The 19,393-nt window shown below is 39.0% G+C and overlaps 1 protein-coding gene across 6 annotated transcripts; it reads right to left on the minus strand.

The window, feature by feature from the left end:
* Positions 1 to 905: 905 nt before the first annotated feature.
* On the minus strand, positions 906 to 13,048 carry LOC120106546. 6 transcript variants are annotated; one of them, XM_039119507.1, is made up of 5 exons: positions 12,935 to 13,048; positions 3,117 to 3,170; positions 1,493 to 1,585; positions 1,261 to 1,406; positions 906 to 1,176 (listed from the first exon to the last, which is right to left on the minus strand). In XM_039119507.1, the coding sequence occupies exons 2-4, from the start codon at positions 3,121 to 3,123 to the stop codon at positions 1,261 to 1,263; spliced, it is 246 nt and encodes an 81-aa protein (XP_038975435.1). In that variant the 5' UTR covers positions 3,124 to 3,170; positions 12,935 to 13,048; the 3' UTR covers positions 906 to 1,176. The 6 variants fall into 6 exon arrangements, with proteins under 6 accessions (XP_038975435.1, XP_038975438.1, XP_038975437.1 ...); XM_039119510.1 differs by having other exon boundaries at positions 1,493 to 1,590; positions 12,935 to 13,047; XM_039119509.1 differs by lacking the exon at positions 3,117 to 3,170 and having other exon boundaries at positions 1,493 to 1,590; positions 12,935 to 13,047.
* Between the last annotated feature and the right edge of the window lie 6,345 nt (positions 13,049 to 19,393).

Consider the following 19,393-nt stretch of genomic DNA (forward strand, 5'->3'; position numbering starts at 1 on the left):
TTTTTTGCAAGTTTTGCGTGACAATCTCAATTCTACTTTTGCAAAATAAAAGGTAATGAACAATTATTCTTTTTAATCCATGTTTTTCACACCCTTGACTGCTTGATTTTATTTACATTGAATCTAATTTGACCATTGAATTCTCCTATCACACCTCTCCTACTTGATTTTATTTTAATTTTTATTGCCTCCCACGCACCGCACAAGTATCATTTTTGTGCAATGCTTAAATGAATTTTTTGATGGAAGGTTAAATAACAATCCAAGACCTCACCAAAAAAGACTAGCCAAAAGATATTATTTAGATTTTTTGGCCCTGCAACATTAAAGAGTAGCAGATACAAACCTCCTGTCAGGTTCAGTATTCCCAATTTGCAAGGGCAATAGTTTTGCTGAGAGGGAGTGGGATGCATTGGCCTGTTTATCCCAATTTTTCTTGTTCTCCTTTTGAGTATTCATCTGCAATTTGTTAGAAGAACAAACAGAGCAGACCAACCTGGTTTAACAAGATATTAGAAGCAAAATTGTGTCATCAACCAGGCATCTACATTCGTCGATGTACTGGAATTTTCGTCCACTTCCGAGACCACCAGAATTGTAGGCTGATTTAATTGGAAACAAAATTGTCTGCATTCCAACACCCTTCCATCAATGTGTGGTGGGGAAAAAAAACAACAGCATAACAAAGGAAAAGAAAGAAACAAGAAATCACATGATATTGATGCTTGATCTTGCAATTGGCATCATAGTAACAAAATCGCAAAGATATACAGTGAGAACTATGGCCCACAGCATAACAAAAGAACCTCAAAGGATTAGGAAATATGAAGCAGGTCAAATAAAGCAAGGTTGACACCCAAACCAACCTAAGCAAAAGATGTCACCCAGGTTCCCTAGACCAGACTGCACCAGTCAATGCAATTCCATCCAGGCTTTATAAAGAGATGGGCATAGATGAACATGCAGCAATAGTTCAGAAGATCACAAATTCTATCTTTCGTTGAATCATCACATCCAAACAAGTTTCATGAAATTTTATTCAGTTGGACAACTCATTCAACAAATCCAAACTACAAAGAAGATCATGACGAAGGAAACCATTCCTCATGAGAGAACAGAGATTATTGAATGCATGCCTTTCCAGCAAGAGACTCCAAAACGTACCTTCTCATCATCCTGAGGAAAAAAAATCAGCAAAATAAAATATGGTGCTGAAAAATTAGGGAACATAATTATAAAGATGCATCAATTCATCTTCACCTAAGCTTCATGGAACTTGACAATGAAATTCTGACGGCTGATGGGGTTCATGACAACTGGTGGTCCAGCGGTTCGAGGCCAGGCCTGGAACTTTTGATCAGTTGCTTTCCACCACTCCTTGTCAGCAACAGTCTTGGGAGTGGTGCCTGGTTTTAGAAAACACAACAGCTAAGCCTTATATCAATAAGATGAAAGCAGGTTCAACAAAAATATAAAGATTTGTTTTATCTACCTCCAAATATCTTCTTCTCAGCAATAGCTGTATCGACTACATATACGATTGCAAAGGATGCCACTGCAGCTCCAATGTATTTGGCAGCCATAGCTGGACTTGATGGTGAAAAATTTCCAAAGCATCAATGATGGGAAATGAACATGTAACACAATCCAGAATTTGTCCCATGTCCACAAAATAGCACTTCCGTGAAAGAGGAATAGCAGAAGAGAACAATACAGGAGAATATATGGAATAGATGGGTTGACTCTGACATTGTATCTAAAAGTTTTGCTAAAAGCTATCCCACACACACACACATATTCAAATAATTAGAAAAACATATTAACAACATATACAAATGGTATATATGGCTATATCAGATCAATGGTGAATCTCATTAATGGCGAGCCCACTCAAGATTGAGATAAACACAAAAACTGAATTATTATCAGATAGTCGACTCTGCCAATCACAGAATCTAGACCTAATGATCTCTAAAAAGGTTCATAGTAATTTTCCCATGATAGCCAACATAAACTGGCTATCATGCTCCCAACTTGAAATTGCGAGCCAGGGTCGTGTCAACCGCCGCATACTCATCGAAAATTTTCCACAAGCATGCAAGGCATCTCAACATGATATTATAAACAAGCAACGGAATAAATTTAAATAATTAACATTCAAACTTTTAACTTAAATAACTAAAATCAAAGTTAAATATCTCACGAAACCAGCAATATTCTGAAGTTCTACAAACTTTAATAAAACTCTAATTTGAACTAAAGATGCCAAAATTTCTCTCTAGTCGCTCTCCCACAATGCAACCCCGGGTCAAAATAGCTCTCTAATTATGTAAAAACAATGAGATATTGAATAATGAGCTCTACAACCCGATAAGCAATGAACATTTTAACTAGATAAATTAGGTAATAATATAAATAATAATAATATACTGAAAATAAGCATATGAACGTGCATCAATTCAAAATCAGATACAGATATGCAGCAATATAAAAGTATCAAACATGCAAAGCAAGTCCAATATCTTTCAAAACATCAAGTTCATCTCGGCAGCATGAACCATGACCACAATTATATCCTGTGGCTAGGCCAGATAATGAGCTCAGAAATAGTCAGATTGGCACTGCATAATCTCTACGAATAAGGTATCAAAGTGGCAACATACGACTCCAACTGACAGAGTATCAAAATGCCAACATACAACCCCACTGGCAAAGTATCGGAGTACGAACATACAACTTCTACTGATAAGGTATCGAAATGCCAATATATAACTCTTATTGGCAGGATATCAAAATGCCAATGTACAACCCCGGCTGGCAAGATAACAAAACATAGTTGGATACGAGTACTAATTCATCTTGAATCAAAACTCTTTTTCCCAAAAACATATCTGATGTTCCAAACCAAAAAATTCATAAAACCATGCGACATCAAAATCAATCAAACATAATCCATATTAAAATCAATTTGTTCAACCATGAATCATTTAATATTCAAAAAAAGGCATATTTAATAATAAAATATTATGCATCATGTTCATAAATCATAAACAATTCAATTTAAAAAATATTTTATAATGTACTGATAAATCTAAAAAAAGAGTTGCATTACTTACCTTGCATGAACAACTAGCCAACAATCCACTAACTTTGAAAATCTTCCTCCAAGCTTAATATTCAAGAATTATGTTTCTATCAAAATTTTGCCATGATTAACAAAATCTTGAGTCCGGCATCCCCGCACAAAACCAAGACTAGTAATTAATAACATAAGGTAGAGAAGGAAGAAGGACAATGCTAGCCAAAAGATGATGTCTGAAGTCCTGGGGTAGTCCGAATTGGACAATATAACTAGGCAAATCACAAAAAAAATCATAGTCAAGTTTATATGACACTATAGAAATTATTGATGGAGTCTAACAGTGGTGCAACCAAGATTAAGGCATAAGCTGACCCACTGCACGACCAGTACAAGACCTTGTTTCAACCGAGTTGACAAAGTTTATATAAAAGTGAGAGAAAACAGCAGACACCCACTACCAGGGTCCACTAAACATCATGAGAGAGAAAGAGAAGAGAGAGAGAGAGAATAGAGCTCTAAGGCCTCTCTTAAGAAGAAAGAGAGGGAAGAGGGAGTGTGGCAATGTCCACAGTAGTGCAAGCCGGAGGACCAACAACAAGCAGAGGCAATGGCAGCCTTCCATAACAAGAGGTTTGCTAATGGAAACAGCAGCCGGCAGGCCCAAATAAGAATCCAAAACAAGAGCCTAAACCGATGATTTGCACAACTATAGGAGGCTAAAAAATCCACTCTAACCGATGACAAAGCACTTGGTCACTCCTTGAACATAAAGAAAAGGCTCAACATGGCCGAAATCCATGATTTTAAGCCTAAGGAGGGTGTGGAGGATTAACTAAAGGATTAAGGGATCATTACCTTGTTTCTGGCGGTGCTTAGGCCACGACGGCGGCTGACGATGCTTGGGACAGAGGAAGGAAGAGACACCAACGAACTCCAACTCTAGACTATGATGGCTGGTGGGAGAGTTTGAAGAGACAATGGCAGTTTAAATAAAGCTGGGATGGAGCTCCTAAGCCCTACTTGGTGTCGGACTCCCTTGCGGAGTTAGGGAAGAAGATGAGTCCCGATGGGAGTCCGTCCCCCAAAACCCTAGCACGTGCTTCACGTGCTGGCCCTTGTTTTTTTCGTTTTGAGCTAATTCTGTTATCTGGGCAGGACAAGTGGACCGGACCCAATTTCTTCTAGGTTGGGTGTTACATTCTCCTCCTAAAGAAAATTTCATCCTCGAAATATCTTTAACTAAGTCTTTCAATAATCAGAGGGACTTCTACGTTAAATCATCCCGTAGTCTCCAAGTAACTCTTTAAAGTTAAATTTTTCATCCTAACACTTTCTATAACAAAGTTATTATTGTCTAACTACAAAATAACTCAAACCACCATACTTCCATTGTGCACTCTGATTAAACCGCTAAAATTCTCCAAATTCACTAAATAACTTCCTAATGAAAAAATAACTCAAAAATATTAAATAGAGAATATATAATGTTTTCTTTATTTAGAAATCCTCGAATAAGACATCTCAATTCTTAAATAACTTATTATGTATTCAACATGGATTTACATCCCAATATTCTCAGTGTCTATCCATCTACATTCATCATATATCTAACTCTACATCTTATGATTCATCCACTTATGCTCTGTTGCCATATTAGCCCCCAACCCAAGATCACAAGTCGGGATCATGTCAACTGCCGCATACTCATAGAAAACTCTCCTCACAAATATACAAAGCATCTCAACATGATATCATAAATAAGCAAAGTCGGGATCATGTCAACTGCCGCATACTCATAGAAAACTCTCCTCACAAATATACAAAGCATCTCAACATGATATCATAAATAAGCAGCAGAATAAATTTAAATAATTAACATTCAAACTTTTAATTTAAATAACTAAATCAAAGTTAAATATTTCACCAAACCAACAATACTCTAGAGTCTTGCATCAAACTTTAATAAAACCCTAATCTGAACTAACGCAACCTCGAGTCAAGCTACCCCTTCGATTATGTAAAAACAGTAAGATATCGAATAATGAGCTTTACAGCTCCAGTCAGCAATGAACACTTGAACTAAATAAATCAGAAAATATTATAACTAATAAAAATATGCTAAAAATAAGCATATGGAAGTGTGTCAATTCAAAAATTAGATCCAGATATGCAGCAATATAAAAGCATCATACATATGAATCAAATCTGATCATAAATCCAATCTCTTTCATAACATCAAGTTTATCTCGTCAACTATGAACTATAACCATACTTATACCCATGGTCTGCCATACCGATCGGTACGGATCGGTACGGGCCGGTACGGATCGGTTCCGTCTGGTACCGGTACGGTACAGCTATATTTTTCGGTTCCAACTATTCGCAACCCGTACCAGTCCCGATACAGGCCGTACCGGCCCGTACCGACCTCAAATTTTTTTTGGCTTTGGCCCGAACCAGCCGAACCGATACAGCACCGGTTCGATACCGGTACCATACCGGTACGTCGATATAGCGTACCTTGCTTATACCTTTTAGGTTTTAGCTATGTCAGATAATGAGCTCAAAAATAGTCAAAATGATATTATATAACCCCCAATAGCAGGGTATCAAAGTACCAATATATAACCTCCATCGGCAAGGCATCGAAGTGCCAACATACAATCCCCACTGATAGAGTATCAAAGTACCAATATACAACCTCCATTGGTAGGGTATCAAAGTGCTAATGTATAACTCCTACTAGTAGAGTATCAAAATGCCAACATACAACCCCCGCTAGAAGGATGTCGAAACATAGTCCGGCTACAAGTCCTAATTCATCTCGAATCAAACTCTTTTTCTCAAAATCATATTTCAGGTTCCAAACTAAAAGATTTATAAAACCATGTGACATCCAAATCAATCAGGCATGTCCATATAAAAATCAATACGTTCGATCATGAATCATTTAATATTCCGAAAAGGCATATTTAATGATAATTCATAAATCATGAACAATTTATTTTAGAAAAAAATTTATAATTTACCGATAAATCTAAAAAAGGAGTTGCATTACTTACCTTGCACAAACAACCAACCGTCAATTTACTAACTTTGAAAATCTTCCTCGGAGCCTAATATTGAAAATTATGTTACTATCAAAATTTAACCATGATTAACAATATCTTGAGTCTCAGTATCCCCGCACAGAACTAGTAATTTAATAACATGAGGTAGAGATGGAGGAAAGACAGTGCTAGCTGAGAGACGATGTCTGAACTCTTAAGATAGTCCGATTTGGACAATCTAACTAGGCAAATCACATAACAAGAATCATACTTTAGTTTGTATGGCACTATAGGAGTTATTGATGGTAGGGTCTAAGAGTGTGTGGCTAAGATCAAGGCATGAGCCGGCGCACTATACAGGACCTCGTTTCACCAAGTTGACAAAGTTCACATGTAAGGGAGAGAGAAAATAGGAGGGACCTATGTTGGGTCCACTAAACATCGTGAGAGAGAGAAAGAGAGAGCGAGTGAAAACAACTCTGAGGTCTCTCTTAAGAAGAAAAGGAAAAAGGAGGGTGGCGATGTCCATGATGGTACTAGCCGAAGGACCAGCAACAAGCAGAGGCAATGGCGACTTTCCACGACGAGAGGTCTATCATTCGGCGATGGTGGAACCAGCACTTGGCGATGCCCGAATAAGAATCCAAAACAAGGGCCTAAACCAAGGATTCGCACAACTATAGGCGGCTAAAAAATCCACTAGAACCAGAGTAAAGACCTAGGTCACTACCTATAGAGAAAAGGCTCGATGTGGCCGTAGACCGACGACCGAAACCCTATTCAATTCACATTATCTTGCAGAAAATCAAAATAGGGGATCCAAAATCGAAACAGGGTCCCCCTTTTCCACCCAAATCCGGTGACAATCCCGTCAAAATCCATGATCCAAAGCCTAGGGAGGGTATGGAAAAAGATTAACTAAACAATTAAGGGATCAGTACGTTGTTTCCGGTTGTGCTTAGGCCACGACGGTGGTGGACGATGATTAGGACGAAGGAAGAGACACTGACGAGCTCCAACTCAAGGCTAAGACAGCTGGTGGGGGAGGTTGAAGAGACACCAGCAGTTTAATAGAGCTAGGATCGAGCTCCCGAGCCTTACTTAGTGTCAAATTTCCACACGTAGTCGGGAAAGAAGATGGGAGTCCATCCCCCCTACCCAAACACATGCTTTAATGTGTTGGCCCTTTTTTTTGGTTCCAGGCTAATTTTGCTATCCGAGCCGATCATGTGGATTAGGCCCACTTTCTTGTAGGTTAAGTGTTACACTGGCACTTGCAAAATAATGTTGATTCACAAATTATGAGAATTATAAAAGTTGAGATCTTTATAGTCTTTTTTCTAAAATATAGCCACATGTCCCACCCGTGGAAACTAATGTGTACTAGTTCCCTCAATTTATCAAAAATCCTGACTTTTATAGAATCATAAGTTGAACAACAAAATCAAGTGCAAAGATGAAATTGATGCAAGATGAAAATATCAAAGAACTGTCTTGTTAGTTAAATTTAAAACTTTTCTAGGCACAATGATTCTCTCAGTTATTCTCCAACATTCATAGTAATCAAGAACTATTGGTTTACAATTTCACAATTCATTTATGACTATTTAAGTAGGAAAAAATGCATTTTTATAGCATCAACTTTTAGGCTTCTAGTAATCAAGTCCGTGAACTTTGAGGTTTGGCGATTTAATCAACAATCTTGCAAAATCATGCAAAATAAGAAAATCATATTGATAGAGCTCAATGCTATTTGCCTTTTAGTGTCACATGATTGCATGACTTCTAAATTTGCTGGCATAGCATCTAATGCTCAAGAGTCTGCATTCATATTTCCCTCCATTTTAGCTTTACCAAAAGTATCCGATTTGCCGTAAAAACCTACCTCAACACCACCCATCCTATTGAGTCTCTAAACTTTTTGGAGGAAGAAGAGTCAAGACACCAGTCAAGTTAGCATGGGATAAGCTTGTTCTGAAGGAATCCAATGCATTAGCACAAGAATGATCACACCCATTGGACTAGCTTATTTCTATGTGTAGAAAAGTATCGTGGGAGAGATAATTTGATGTTTACAAGGCACAAATTGTCCATTGCAGCCATTTGGAATCCTCAATATGTGTTTTAATGCGGTAGTGAAGCCTTTGCATTCCCAAGAGGCTTAGGCAGCATGAGGATGTGGCTTCCCTTTTGTCTTCTTTTTTACCTCCATGCAACTAACTCGTTGTAATATCCTGTCTTCACATATTTTTATTTAATTTTTCACCAATTTTTTAAGGAAGGGGGGTGGATGTTTCACCCTCCTCCTTTCTCTTAAAAAAAAACAAAGAAACTAACAAACGTCCTGCAAAAAGGTAGTAACTCCAATGTCAACACTGGGGCAGCCTTGCATCTCCAATCTATAAGAGTTGAATTCTCCTTAGCAATATAATCCTTCAGACCAGCATCCAGTAGCTGCAAGGGTTAAACCAACCAAACATTCAAACCTTTTTAATTGTGATAAGTCTCCAATGTAAACCAGAATCATAGAGATTCTGATAACCAGTCAATATTTATCTTTGTAAGAGAACACCCTTAAATGGATTCAGAGAAACAACAGGATAATAACAGATGATCAGTGGACTCTTCCTCCAGTTGACTCAGAGCACGTGTAATGGAAAATTTCACAGTGGACTCTTCCTCCAATTTACACAGAGCACGTGTAATGGAAAATTTCACTATCCTTTTTCATACCTTCCTGAGTGAGAATTTTCTTCTTTTAAGAGTAGCACATAGAAAATCGAATAATCAACATTCTCTGGAAGTTGCAATCTCCAAAAAGGATTAGCAATCAATCAATGGTTGGCTCCAAAGTTGAGAATGGAACCACAATTTTTAACAGAGAATAAATCTTTTTTATTTCATTGCCTACATAGTTTATCCTGATTATGACAAGCAAGAACCCTGGATCTGAAATTAGTGCAAATTTCTGATTTCAATATTCCACTTCGGTCAGTCTATTGATTATATAAGTCTGCCGCATTTCTTTCTTTGGAAGTCATGTAGTAAAATAGACTTTACGAGGTTCCTCATTTAACCAACTGAATGAAAGTTGATTAATCAGCCATCAATTACAATAAACACAAAACCCAGTTGAAAAATGTCATGGATCTACAAAAAACATACTGCGAGAAGCGAAAGCTTCAGCACTCAAAGGTTGGAGATAGAATTTAGATTCCTTCTTGTGTAGTACATATAGTTGATAAGATTCTTCCGAAGGTTTGATATCTAAATTTTGGAAGCTGCACCACCATAAATCCTCCCTCAAGCCTTCTTGAATTTTCTGTTTACAAAAAAAGTTGCCAGCTAAGAAGACAAGCACCACCACTCATGGAATCTTTCCTCCCTACAAAACTTCAACTCAGTTTATCCAGCCTTTTGATCACCCAAGAAGGAACTTCGAACTTTGATATCCAATAAATAGGGATTGATGACAAAGAAGCATGACCTAGAGCCTATCGGCCTTATATTAACAAAAAGAAAACCCAAATAAGAGATCTGCAAAGTAGCTTCTTTACAACTTCATACATTAGCAGCTGAACTCCTTTGTTATAGTTTATTATTTAACCTGACAGCAACTCCCAACTTCAAGGTGGTTGAAACAAAGTCAGACATTTCCATCAAACATGGACATATTTATAGTCTTCACTATATCATACTTGTAGTTGTAGGAAACAGATACAAGGATAGCATATTCAGTATACCACAGCTGAAACAATACAACCTACTCCAAAAAAATGGGCACGGTGCCATACGGCCAGGCACCAATTTGTTTTTGGTGAGCTCGAGGGGGCACACACCCACTACTGCAGGTCTTCTAACCCATCCTTGTACGAAGCATTGTACAATCTTTGCCCCGAGATGATTGAGGCATCCAAACTATAGGAACCATGGGTTCTCCAACCGAGGCCACATCTTTGTCGCTTCTCAATCTTCTCTCCTTGCCATGCCTTGATACCCATGTTATCCCCATATAGTATGTCCTTAGGCGAACCAAATCAGGCAGCAAATGTGCCCACCACCTTGGTTCGACCTGGAAACAATCACAAACCTGCTTGGTCCAAATTCCATCAGAGAATTTACAAGCATCCACCAGCTCTCATTTCCTTCCACGAATTCAAACGTTCTTCGAGAAAATCACTAGAGATGCCGACCCAGAGGTAATAAATCCCAATTTCTTCTTTTTTGTTGATTGTTTATATCAAGTTCTTGGCTTGTTCTTCTCTCCCTTCATTTTTTATTATCAATATATCTATGGCCTTGCACTCTTAAGCAAATCTAGGGTTAGGGTTTTGGTACTTTCCTCATTTTTTGTTTAGGATTTGACGCAATATGGCTTCTTGAGCATTTTTATTATTAACCGATTTATCTCCTTGCTCCCTTAAGCAGATCTAGGGTTAGGGTTTTGGTGATTTCCTCAATTTTTGTTTAGGATTTGATGCATATGGCTTCTTGAGCATTTTTATTATTGACCGATCTATCTATCTGTCTCCTTGCTCTCTTAAGCAAATCTTGGGTCAAGGTTTTGGTGCTTTCCTCAAATTTTGTTTAGGATTTGATGCAATATGGTTTTTGAGCATTTTTAATATGCCACCACACCCTGAATCGTCACCGCTGCTAATGGTGACCCCGATGTTGACCACCTCCATGAGCTCTCATAACCAGTCCAAGATGCCACCTCCGAGCCCGAGGCCGATGGCAAGGTTCGCGTAAGGATTGAACTGGAGGACCACTACCACCTACGGAGGGAGAGGATCAAGGTGAGGAGGTCATTGCAGTACTTGGTTGGGTGCATGAACCGATGGAATTTGGTTTTGGTGGTGAGGGAGGGGGTGTTGATATCGAGGCTAGAGAGGGAGATGTTGGTGGATATGGTGGCAAAAATGGAGGTGTTCAAGAATTTGGTTCCGACCAATGACAGTGTACCTTTCCGTCAACTACCTCAACCGATTTTTCTCCTTGCATAGCCTCTTGGTATGACTTTATGCTATCATCAAAATCTAAAGTCATGGTATCGTGATGGTGTGATTTTTTTTTTTTAATGTTTGATTTAGGGTTAAATATAGAAGGCGACGCAGGGGTAGAGGAGCAGGTGGCTGATGTAGCTGCTATCGATAGCATGCGTGTAGGTGGCAGCGAAGATGAAGATGCACATGCTGCTGCTGCTTCACCTCCAAGTCCTGGACTCGTGCTTCATGTTCGAGCCTCGCACCATCCAAGGATGGAGCTCCTACTCATGGTCACCCACCTTTGGCAGATATGCTCTGTCACCCCCTTTCGACTTTCTCCCGCACTGGAGGATGGGCTTGGATTCATCTCCCAACAAGAGGGGACGATGGAGTGATGAGAGAGGTTGTCGACCACTAAATCCCCCACAAATGGTGAAGCACGTCTATTCTCCCTCCCTCTTTCCCTCTCCTCTCTTCCTCTTCCAACCCGACAAACTGAAGCGAACCAAACTGAATTTTTTCGGTTGATTTGAACCAATTTTAGTATTAGGACAATTCATTTTTGGTTCCACTTTTAGAAAACTGATTTGAGTTTGTTTGGTTTCAAAAATACCTCTAAACTGACCCAAACTGTACACACTACTATTGATTTGGCACCCAAATCCAATAAATGTACCGCTTGGCAAATGAGAGGCTTGTCATGACACCTACAAGGCTATTTAGTACACAGGTAACCTATGTAATTGGTTACGCCATTTAAGCTCGTGCAACTAAGAAGCACCGTGATACCTGGACTTGCCACCTAATCCAAGGCATACCCATGTCAACACGATAAACCAGGTATGGGTACGGGACATGAGTTCGACCCATTGCAAATACTCTCAAAGACAGATACCTAAAATCTACGAGCAGGTTAGCCCATGGATGGAGAAGAACGGCCATCAATTTTTCTGCATGATGAAGAGGATATCGAAAGGGAGCGCGAGTCTGAGACATCAAGAGAGATGAGATATCAAGAGAGATGACAAAGGAAGGGGATTTCTATCATCTATACCAATCTTGTCTACCTTCCAACTTTGAATACAAGGATCGCCGAACCGGTACCGGTAGGCGTACCAGTCGGCCATCGAACCGGTTTGGATCGGTTTGAACTGGTACCAAACCAGTACCACTGGTTCTGTCTGGTTCACACATCTAAAAGCCCAAAAAAAATTTGGCCTAGCCGGTACAGGCCGGTATAGAGACCGGTCCAGTTCGGTACGGGCTGAACCGGCCGGTATAGGCCGGTTCAGCATTCCTTGCTAGCATACTTTCTATTCAAAATTGTTTTTTGACAAATGTAAAACAACCCAACTAAATTCTTAGTTCTACTTCCCATTTCCTAAGTTTTCTTTTTAGTTGCATAAGATGAAGCACCAAGTATCATTCTAACATTCTTGATACTCAAAAATCACTTTGCATCGTGATCCATAAACAATGCAAGAAAAAGGTTTATCAATTGATAACACAATCTACGGCCCCATTCTGAATAGAAGATACTTGATATGTAGCAGGTGAGGGATTTACGAGTATGACTGCAAATGAACCGGAAAACCTACGAACAACATAGTTACCGGAAAACCTACGAGGCAGATTGAAATCAGATTAAACGAAGAAAAATAAAGTAACGGCATTATAAGATCCTCCAGATATAAGAAACAAATCAAGATACGTATACGAACAACATATAACACGAGATCCATCAATATTTCAAACTTCTACACGAGATCATCGGAGCTCTAGATTTAGGAGAAAATAGAGATTAGGGATCTCACCCTTGGGAGGAAGAGCACCACCTTTGGGAGGAACAGCGCCGCGAGGAGAGAGAGAGGAATAGAATGAGATTGAGAAAGGAAAAGAGAGGGCGCCGGGTATGAGCGATTTAACTCGACTCCGTTGTTTTCAGCCTTGGATTATAATCCAGTGGTGGATACGATGTAGGGAGCAACACCGGATCATCGTGCTCTGGGGCTACTCGTGGGTGGTCGTGGCCCGGAACACGCTTATTCGAGCTTGTTTTGGATTTAAGCCCAAGATTGCCTGGACGGACCCTAGGCGTGCTATAAGTCGTAAGTGAGGCCTAGATTCCAGCCTATAACATTTTGAAAGCTGAAGGAGGTTTGGACCACATGAACGTACATGCTGAAAAGCTGAGGCCATGTTTGATTCCCTGCCAAATATGAAAGGTGTCAACCTTTTTCAGCTCTGATCATGTTTCTTCAGCCAAACAATTTTTTGATCATCTTGATGAAGTCTCATTGATGAGAGGTAATTTTGAGATTTCATCGAAAAAAGAAAAGCATCTTTTAGATGCTCAATTTTAACCACATTGAACTGTTGTTAGAGAGGAGGTTCAAATAATTTCACTTGGTTTTGTACAAATAAAAAAAAACAAAGAAACACCTAGTTAGCAAAGAGTAGATGCCTTTTCTGAATAAAATATATTCAAAATGAAGTTTTTTCATGAACAGGTTCATTACATGTGCAGCGCATATATTGCTAATGATCTTTGGTGCACAACAAAGTAGGACCCGCTTCTAATACATGTATTTGAATTAGACATGATTGGATTGTCCACATATGTAATTAAAGGGTTGCAAGGCAAAAGAAATGGTTAGAAGTAAAAAGATTGAAGAGGAGATTAGATGACAATTAGTTGAAAAAGTTGCTATCAAGAAAGAGTGATAATGTAATTGCTTGCTTCCAATAGCATATATTTAAATTGTTGTGGTTAAAAAGCTTACAGTTTGATCTTGGGCTGGACTGATCGGTCTGCCCCACGGTGTGCAGCAGTCTTCTTATGCCTTCTACCAACGATGTGCTTCTCTCCTTAATTGGATGGATTGCGCCTCCAGCACCATTATTTTGAAGATATTAGAGTGCTCAAAGCAAACCGACACTTTGGGTACATTAGCATAGGATAACAATACAAGATTTCAATCCTATTGGGTTGGGCTATTGGACTGAAATAATGATTAAGAGGTACAGTCAAGGGCATTCATATTTTATGGTCAAACGTGAATTTTTTGATTTATAAAAGACGAACCCCTATAAAAGTATTTGTCAAGATTAATCAAGAACGAAAGTCAAGGGCTTAAAAGTGATCAAATACTGTCTTAATCTAAATAATGCCAACTAAGAAATGGCAGATGTTGCTTTCGGGATCCACCGACACCTTATGAGAAATCAAAGTTTTTGGGTTATAGGGAGAGTATGGTCGCATGGCTAAAACTTAAAGAAATTGACAATACGAGGAAACTTATCAAGTCTAAACATAGCAAAGATTGACAAAGTGAGAGTTCTTTCTTGACTCCATGAATAGTTGATTCCATTAGCAAATGAGACCTCGGCTTGCTAACAAGCTATAAAGAGGCAGCCTCTGCGGCTAGCTTTTTAGAGGGACTATAGCCGCTTAGGCTCCAAAAGTTTGAGAGAATAACAGGTTTGTGCTGCCCTTAGATGTTTTGGGCCACACATGCACTGCACTAATATATTCGACAAGTCTATAGCCTTGGCCAATAGGCTTAAGTAATCTTCGAAATTTTTATCATGATAGAGATAGATCATCGCAATTGTTGGTTTTCAACGAAAAATTTTTAGTAATCGCAAGTCATCAGTTCACATAACTATATCCCTATCCTTTATACACACCACCCATCGCTCCTACTGATTGAATGATTTAGTGAAGTGTTCGGATAGTGGTAGCATGAGCGGTCCGCTACCTACAACGTTGTGAGAAGTCCACCGAACCTTATCATTTAGAGGAAGAAAAAGTTGTAATAAGGATTTTCATAGGAGGTGAATTGAGTATTTATTGGGTAAATAAGCTATATTTTTTCGACTACAAGAGGGCCAACCCTCGCTATGGTAAAGGTAGGGGAGGCAAAAGGGGCACATAGGATGTCAACAAATCTCTAAGAGGGGCAAGACCACACAAGCATGAGTGAAGGGATGCACCCACCAACAGTTGGTTGCAACAAGACAAGGAGCTCGCCAATGGATGCAAATTCATCACCACTCACACACCAACATGACCACATTTGCATATACCTCACACCCATTCTCGGTGCATAAAGCTATCCGGCCCATGTATGCATGAAGGAGGGGTCGTCATTAGGCAGAGCACGAGATGCTGAAAGACCACCAAGGAAGACAGATGCACGGAACCAAGCAGCACCAATGATGGTTAGGGTGGGGGGTGGTGGGGCAGCCGAGCACGACGCGATAAGAGTCCCTCGATCGAGAGCGAACTTGTCCAAATCAATGAACACCGCCATAACTCTATGCGCACACGAATGTAACTTTGACTGAAGGGGATGAGATAGGTAGTAAGGGACAAAAGCGAGAACCCGACCAGACCGATGAACACCGCCCAAGAAAATAGCTTACACGCCAACATAGGGATGACCACATCGTGCTCACGCCCATTATCTATGCATAGAGACTTCTGGCCTGGGCACATGCAATAGCTGGGTAAGGCCACCAACAATGAAGCACCTCTAAACACGAGATACTAGAAGGGCACCACGGAAGACTGATGCACAAAATTGAGCAGCACTAAGATAGTTTGGGTGGGGGAGAGGAAGGCGACCTGGGCATGATGTGATAAGAGTCCCTCATTTTGGAATGATCTCGACCATACCGAAGAATGTTGCCACAACTTTATATGCATGGCCACAACATCAACCAAAGGGATGGGGCAGAGCCCATAGGCCGAGAGCAAGTGCTCTACCAGACTGACAAGCACTGCCCAAGAAGAGAGCCCCCTCATTATTGGGAAGTGGATTGAGTATCTCTTCAGTTTTTGAAGGTCTAAGTTTATAGATTTCAAGAATGAATTTTTTTGAGAAGAGGAGAATGTAATACCCAGCCCTAGAACTCACATCTTAACTTGGCAATGACTAGCACCTTGACTTGACCCAACTTGGCTAGGTTAACTAAGGAGGAACTTGCTAGCTGGGGCAGCATCCATTTCTCAATCAAGCGGTGGGATCCTTGCTCACCTAGGTTAGGAAGGTTCAAGCCAGCTTTGGTAATCGCTGTGGGACCTTCAAAAGAATCTCAGGTCCTCCATTGAGCAGCATATCAGTTAGCGGTGGCATGCAAAAAGGCCTAAAATTCTCACCTCATTTCTCCTATTTATTCTCTAACTTTCTCCTCTAATCTTCATTTACCATAATAGCCATTCTTCGACCCTCCTCCTTCTTCCACCTTCTCAACATTCGATTAGCATTAGCACCCCTTGTCTCTCTCTTCTAGAATCTAAGGAGAAATTGAATCTCCTCCTCTACTTCTAGATCCTAGCCTCTTTCAAGGTCAAGTAAGCTTGACAGATCCCTATTTATGTTGCTCTCCCCTATGGTGGTCAGTTGATCAACATGCTTATCGGATCCTGCCGCTTAGTGATAGCCGATGGGTGATCACAAGCCTAACCTGGTGGCTCGATGTTGAGATAGGGTATACCCTATTTCCTTAAAACTAAAACTAAAGAGATAGGGCATCCCCTGTCACCATGAAACCAGGCCTATGTATCTATCTTTTCTCTTCTAGCCACTATTTGTGCTGCTAGCATCTTCAGCAACCTCGTCGTCCACTAGGCAGCAGACTTGAATGCTTTTTTACCACGACCTTTTATGATCAAGACTTGCCTGTAGCCATGGAATCACCTTTTTCCAAATCTGAGAAGCACGAATATCTCATGGTTGCCTCTTCTTGGCCGCCCATATGCTTGCAAGGGTCTGCCACTCGATCGGCGGCGTTTAAAATCTTAATTGAATGATCAGTTTTTGCTTCTCGCTTTTTGATCATTTAATCTAGTTGGCTATCGCCATCTTTGTCGCTGCCTCTTTGTTGGTGGTTCTTCTCTTACTCTCGGGCACCTGAGGCCGGCAGGGGTGGATCCTCTGCCTACCCTATGGCCATGCCATAGGCTATGAAGAAGGGACCCGACCCCTCTTTCCCTCTCCATTTCTATCTCTCTTTCTTTCTTTGATACCGCCTCTATCATTAGATTCATGTGACCCCTCTTCCCTTGGGCCATTATGTTCTTATTCGAGATAAATAAGCGTATTTGTGTTTTTCAATGTACAAATATTGGTAATAGGTGCATGCATATATAAAAAAGTACATACTTGAAAATGTTTCTGTAAATTATTGCAAAAATAGGAGTATGATGATACTTTTAACCATATAAGATAACTATAACCTGACAAACACTACGTTGACAATTCAAGGGATATACCTGAATTTATCATGTTAGCCTTCTTATTGGTTGTTCATTAGCCCTTATAGTTTTAAACTTGTATTAGGGACACATCTAAGATGTATGGCCATGCACCCAAATCCAGTGCACAATCTCCAGTAATTGAAGAATAGATATAGATGTACATATCTAAGAGCTTTCTAACTCCATGCGGAACTCGTATATAGCAAATAATAGAAGAAGAAAACCATTGTTCAAAATAGTTGAAAAAGAACAACTTCGCAACATATTAGGTGAGAGATTTTGGTGCCTCTCACCTTATTGTCATAGACAACCCTCAATACGCATCACCATCTTTCTAGGGTTACCAATATTAAGGGGTAGGCATGTGTGTTTTTTTTTAATTTTTCCTTGGCTCTTAAAATTTTTGGATCCCTTCTCTATCCAAGAAAAAAAAGCCTTTCCAACCTTATTGACTTTGGGTCTTTAGACTCCTCTTTCAATCCCATGTGCCTTTCATTTTATCTTCTTCTCGACACCCTATATAGCAAAGAAGGTTGAACATGGAAGAACTTCTTAATATTTTAATTAATGATTTTGATGTATAGAGTACCCTACCCTTTTGACAATTTTTAGATCCATCCAAAAGACGATGCCCTCCACCTCACTATATGCTATATATTTCTAGCATCAGCAATGTCATATCATTCCAGAGTCACCAATACTTTGATGATATTGATGGTGAGGAGATATTGTAATTTTTTTTGTTTTCTTTTCTTTTATTTTACCCTTTATCATTTATTTATTCATGATAGAAGATATAAAGGAACTCTATTGATTCCCATTTTCTACATGACAACAATCTTTTTAGACAAAATCCTCCTCCTCTACTTCTATCGCTCTAGTTCTCTCCAACTCTACTATACTCACTCAAACTTCATTAATGCCCCAAATCATTCATCATTTGTAAACCTATTCTAAATCAGGAATATTCAAGTCCAAGATTTCACTAATACCGAATACTCTCTTCTAACATCATACAGGTCTACCCTACATATTATTGAACCCACAACTTAGTTCTTTGGTCCCAACTTAATCTTTCTATTGTTGCCAAGTCTATTATTGAATCTAATATTGCTCCTTGGCTCATATCGTAGTTGAATTATCATGGACTCATATATTATTGAAGGATCTTGGTGTTTTCCTCTCTTCACCATCAACTCTTTATAGTAACAATATTAGTGTTATATCTCTTGCTTTTAATCCAATTTATTATGCTCCTACCAAATATGTCGAAGTGGACTATTACTCTATTCATGAACAAGTTATACATGGCGACTTTCAGGTTTGCGTTGTTGGTACAATTGATCAATTAGCTAATATATTTACCATGGGTTTTATCGCAACAAGATTTGCTAAACTTTGATCTTAGCTTCACATCACTCATATGCTGTTTTGCTCGAGGGAGCATGATAGCATATCACCCATTAATACCACCAAATCTGCTTCGCCAATACACATGATAATTTCACTAAGATTTACTTCTATTCTAGAGGAAACAAATAATGCCATATATTTTCTTATGATAAAGGAAACAAATAATGGGGTATATTTTCTTATAATAAAGAGAAAAAATAATGGCATATAAGGAAATAAATTATAGCATATATTTTCTTATGATGAAGAAAATAAATAAGGATGTACAAAGAAATATATCATGTCATATATCTTCTTATGTTATTGTATAGTTGACCGATCTCAATAATTATAGTATATCTTATATCATTATAGTTATATCCATAATTGTATAACCAATCTCTTTCTAAATTTTTATATAATGTACATATCTCATCGCACCTTGTATGATGCTCTTAATATAATAGTCTTCATTCTCTCTTACTAAGCACTTAATTTTCTTTAGCACAGTATTATTAATTTTTAAAATTTTATATAAAGATAAAATCAACAAATATAGCCTTAACTTTCTCTAATTTATTTTTTATTTTTATTTTCGTTCTTTGTTTCAATTAGG

The sequence above is a fragment of the Phoenix dactylifera genome, unplaced genomic scaffold (genome assembly GCF_009389715.1).
Source record: "Phoenix dactylifera cultivar Barhee BC4 unplaced genomic scaffold, palm_55x_up_171113_PBpolish2nd_filt_p 000563F, whole genome shotgun sequence".
Lineage (NCBI taxonomy): Eukaryota > Viridiplantae > Streptophyta > Magnoliopsida > Arecales > Arecaceae > Phoenix > Phoenix dactylifera.